Below are 4,284 nucleotides of genomic sequence, written 5' to 3'. Positions count from 1 at the left end.
CGGGGTTTCACCATGTTGGTCAGGCTGGTCTTGAACTCCTGACCTCGTGATCTGCCCGCCTCAGCCTCCCAAAGTGCTGGGATTACAGGCATGAACCACTGTGCCCGGCCCATATTGCAATTCTCATAATGCCTCTCAATAAACAATAACAGCTACCATTTGTCAAGTATCTACTATGTGCCAGGTACTTTTCATCTCCCCTTTTAAAAATCTTTATAAATGACTCTGCAAGGGAGATGCCATTATCTTTTTTTTTAATCTAAGATTCAGAGGGTTAAGTCAATTGTCTGAGGTCACACAGCTGGTAAGTGGCAGAGCCGAGACCCATGCAGGCCTTATGTGCTAGAGCTGCCCAGTGAGCCCAGGCTGCGGTCCTTACTGAGCCCGCCCCTTGGGGCTCCGGGTCTCTGCTTCGTCCACGCAGGCCTGATGGAGCTACGTTTCCTGTGCGTGGACTCTGCCCTCAGGGTGCCTGTCCAGGAGGAGCTGTGTGGCCTGGCAAGCAAGCCTGGAAGCCGGCGGGAGGTCTGCCAGGCTGTCCCGTGCCCTGCTCGGTGAGTGAGGGGAGCAAGACTGTGCAGGGGAAAGTCTGGCCTTGGGATGTGGCCTCCTACAGAGTGCTGGCCTTCTCCCTGCACGTGGGAGACCCGAGCCTTGGCTCCATGCCCGGTGACCTGCGGAGGGGGGCAGGTGCCACTGGCTGTGCGCTGTGTGAGGCTAGACCATGGCTGCCCCATCCCCCTACCTCATTCCAAGTGCGGGCCAGAGCCCCGGCCCAGCCCCTTTGAACACTGCAGCCCAGAGCCCTGCCCTGCCAGGTGGGCCCCTTCCCAAGGAGACAGGGGGTTCTAGGTCTTCATCCTGGCTCTTCCCTCACCTCCAAGCTGGATCTTTTGTCCTCACCAGTGGGAGCAGGTCATATTGTGCCCCCAGAAGACTGGGGGGGGCGGTTTAATGAAAGGATTAAATGCATGTGAAGTATATGCTAAATGCAACGAGTGTAAAATGCATGCTAGATGCAATGCGTGTAAAGTACATTGCACAGGATCTGGGATGCTGTGGGCACACGTGGTTGCTGGGATGTTTCTTCATAACCTGCTCTTTATGGAGCACCTAGGCCCCGGGGTTGTCCTGGAGCTGGGGGACACAGCAGAGAACAAGGCAGAGAAACGTCCCTGACCTCCTGGAGCAAATGGAGGGGGAAAGAGGACAGATAATAGTAGGACAGAGGGGGAGTGCAGTTTGATGGATGGTGTTCAGTGTGATGCCGCCAAACACAGCAGAAGGGGAGGAGGGGAGAGCTAGCAAGGTGGGCTGCAGGGCAGTGGTGCTGGGATCACTGTTCAAGAAAGACATGCAGGGCCCTTGGGTGCCTGGACCCCTGTCCCCACTGTCTCTGGGATATGACATCTGTCGTTTGCCCTCACCTCTCCCTTCTGTAAAATGGGTTTGTCCAAATGTTCTGTCCACTCTGCCAAGCCTCTTGGTGAGGACACAAGGGGGCCTCCAGAAAGAGAACCTCTCCAGGCCCTTCCCAGCTTCCTGTCTCTTCCTGGTCTGGGGAAAGGAAGGGGGAGACCTGACTCCCCTGGGTTCCCAGGCCCTGGGGCTGTTTGGGGTCCCCGACTTCAGTTTGCTCCAGGTGGCAGTACAAGCTGGCGGCCTGCAGTGTGAGCTGTGGGGGAGGGGTCATGCGGAGGATCCTGTATTGTGCCCGGGCCCATGGGGAGGATGACGAGGAGGAGATCCTGTTGGACACCCAATGCCAGGGGCTGCCTCGCCCAGAACCCCAGGAGGCCTGCAGCCTGGAGCCCTGCCCACCTAGGTGAGTCAGCCGGTGACGGGAGGGGCAGCTCCTGGTGTGTGCAGATGCCAGGCCAGGTGCTGTGGTGTGCGCCTATAATCGCAGCTACTTGGAAAGCTGAATCAGGAGAATCACTTGAGTCCAGAAGCGCAAGTCCAACCTGGGCAACACAGTGAGACCTCATCTCTAAAAAAAAACAAGACAGGGCCAGGTGTGGTGGCTCATGCCGGTAATCCCAGCACTATGGAAGGCCAAAGCGGGTGGATTACCTGAGGTCAGGAGCTTGAGACCAGCTGGGCCAACATGGTGAAACCCTAGCTCTACTAAAAATACAAAAATTAGGCCGGGTGTGGTGGCTCATGCCTGTAATCCCAGCACTTTGCGGGGCTGAGGCAGGCGGACCACCTGAGGTCGGGAGTTGGAGACCAGCCTGACCAACATGGAGAAACCCCACTCTACTAAAAATACAAAATTAGCCAGGCGTGGTGGTGCCTGCCTGTAATCCCAGTTACTCAGGAGGCTGAGGCAGGAAAATCGCTTGAACCTGGGAGGCCAAGGTTGTGGTGAGCCAAGATCACACCACTGGACTCTAGCCTGGTCAACAACAGCGAAACTCCATCTCAAAAAACAAAACAAACAAATAAGAAAACAAAAATTAGCCGGGTGTGGTGGTGTACACCTGTAATCCCAGCTACTTGGGAGGTGGAGGCAGGAGAATCGCTTGAACCTGGGAGGTGGAGGTTGCAGTGAGCTGAGATCGCGCTACTGCACTCCAGCCTGGGCAACACAGCGAGACTCCCTCTCAAAAACAAAACAAAACAAGATGGGGTGGGGGGCTCAGTGGCCCAAGAGCCAGTCTGTAAGGAATAGGGCTACCTGGCAGGCTGTGCTAGGTGTGGGAGGTGAAGTTTAAGCACCGTGCAGGCAGGGTGCAGTGTGGGGAGGCCTGGGGGACAGACGAGGCAGCATTTCAGCAGAACCTGAAGCTGTGGGCACCAGCATTCTGATGTGGACGACGGGAGGGATGGAGGACCCTGCAGGGACACACACAGCCACACTAGGACACGGGACAGAATCATGTTCAAGTCCGTGAGGTCCAGAGCCCAGTGGTAAAGGGTGAACATTTGCCTACCTGATTTACAATTCTTTAATGGTTTCTTTTTGTAGGTTTGCATTTTTAATGAAGTACTTTTCTACATCACATAGAAACGTGCAGAAAAGAATGTAATGGACGTGTGTGTTCCAGCACTCAGGTTTAACAGATAGCACCCTACTGCCATGTTTCCTTCCTGTCCACTTACTTTATTTATTTATTTATTTATTTATTTTGAGATGGAGTCTCGCTTTGTTGCCCAGGCAGTGGTGCAATCTTGCCTCACTGCAACCTCCGTCTCCCAGGTTCAAGCCATTCTCCTGTCTCAGCCTCCTGAGTAGCTGGGAATAAAGGCACCCACCACCACACCCAGCTAATTTTTGTATTTTTAGTAGAGACAGGGTTTACCATATTGGTCAGGCTGATCTTGAACTCCTGACCTCAGGAGATCTGCCTACCTCAGCATTCCAAAGTGCTGGGATTACAGGAATGAGCCATCGAACCCAGCAAGTCTCCTTAGTTTTAAATAAATCCAGTTACAGATAAGATTTCACTTAAATTTAGGCTGGACGTGGTGGCTCATGCCTGTAATCTCAGCACTTTAGGAGGCTGAGGTGGGCGGATCATTTGAGCCCAGGAGTTTGAGACCAGCCTGGGCAACATGCCAAAACCTCTTCTCTACTATAAATACAAAAATTTGGGCATGGTGGTGCATGCCAGTATTCCCAGCTACTCAGGAGGCTGAGGCAGGAGAATCACCGAATCCCCTGAGCCTTGGGAGGTCAAGGCTGCAGTGAGCAGAGATCATACCACCACTGCACTCCAGCCTAGGCAACAGAGTGAGACCCTGTCTCAAAAAAAAAAAAAAAATTTTTTTTTTACTTACATTTAAACCGTGTACTAATGTGTTTGCAAAGTAGGGACCAAGGGATTTTTTTTTTTTTTTTTTTTAAATTGTTAACCAGCATCTGTTGAACAAGCCCTGATGCCCCCAGGTGGCTCCTCGGTGGTATTGGTGTATGTTAGAATCTATGTCTAGGCTTTCTACTAGGTTTTTTTCTTCTCCTTTTTTTTTTTTTTTTTTTTTTGAGACAGAGTTTTTCTCTGTCACCCAGGGTGGGGTGCAGTGGTGTAATCTCAGCTCACTGCAACCTCCGCCTCCTGGGTTCAAGTGATTTACATGCCTCAGCCTCCCAAGCAGCTGGGATTACAGGTGCCCACCACCACACCCAACTGATTTTGTATTTTTAATAGAGACAGGGCTTCACTCTGTTGGCCAGGCTGGTCTTGAACTCCTGACCTCAAGTGATCTGCCAGTTGCTGTTTGTTTTGCCAGTAGCTATTCTCTTGCCCATAAAAAATTGTTTTTTTTTTTTTTTTTTTTTTT

General features: G+C 52.2%; 1 protein-coding gene across 1 annotated transcript in view; it reads left to right on the top strand.

The window, feature by feature from the left end:
- ADAMTS13 (ADAM metallopeptidase with thrombospondin type 1 motif, 13) overlaps positions 1 to 4,284 on the top strand; it is a 41,512-nt gene that overhangs the window by 29,952 nt on the left and 7,276 nt on the right. The window contains 2 exon segments of the mRNA XM_011965553.1: positions 425 to 554; positions 1,643 to 1,825. Coding sequence (XP_011820943.1) covers positions 425 to 554; positions 1,643 to 1,825 — 313 coding nt within the window.

The sequence above is a fragment of the Mandrillus leucophaeus genome, unplaced genomic scaffold, assembly GCF_000951045.1.
Source record: "Mandrillus leucophaeus isolate KB7577 unplaced genomic scaffold, Mleu.le_1.0 Scaffold1183, whole genome shotgun sequence".
NCBI classification, from domain to species: Eukaryota; Metazoa; Chordata; class Mammalia; order Primates; family Cercopithecidae; genus Mandrillus; species Mandrillus leucophaeus.
This window is presented reverse-complemented; position numbering and strand designations above follow the sequence as displayed.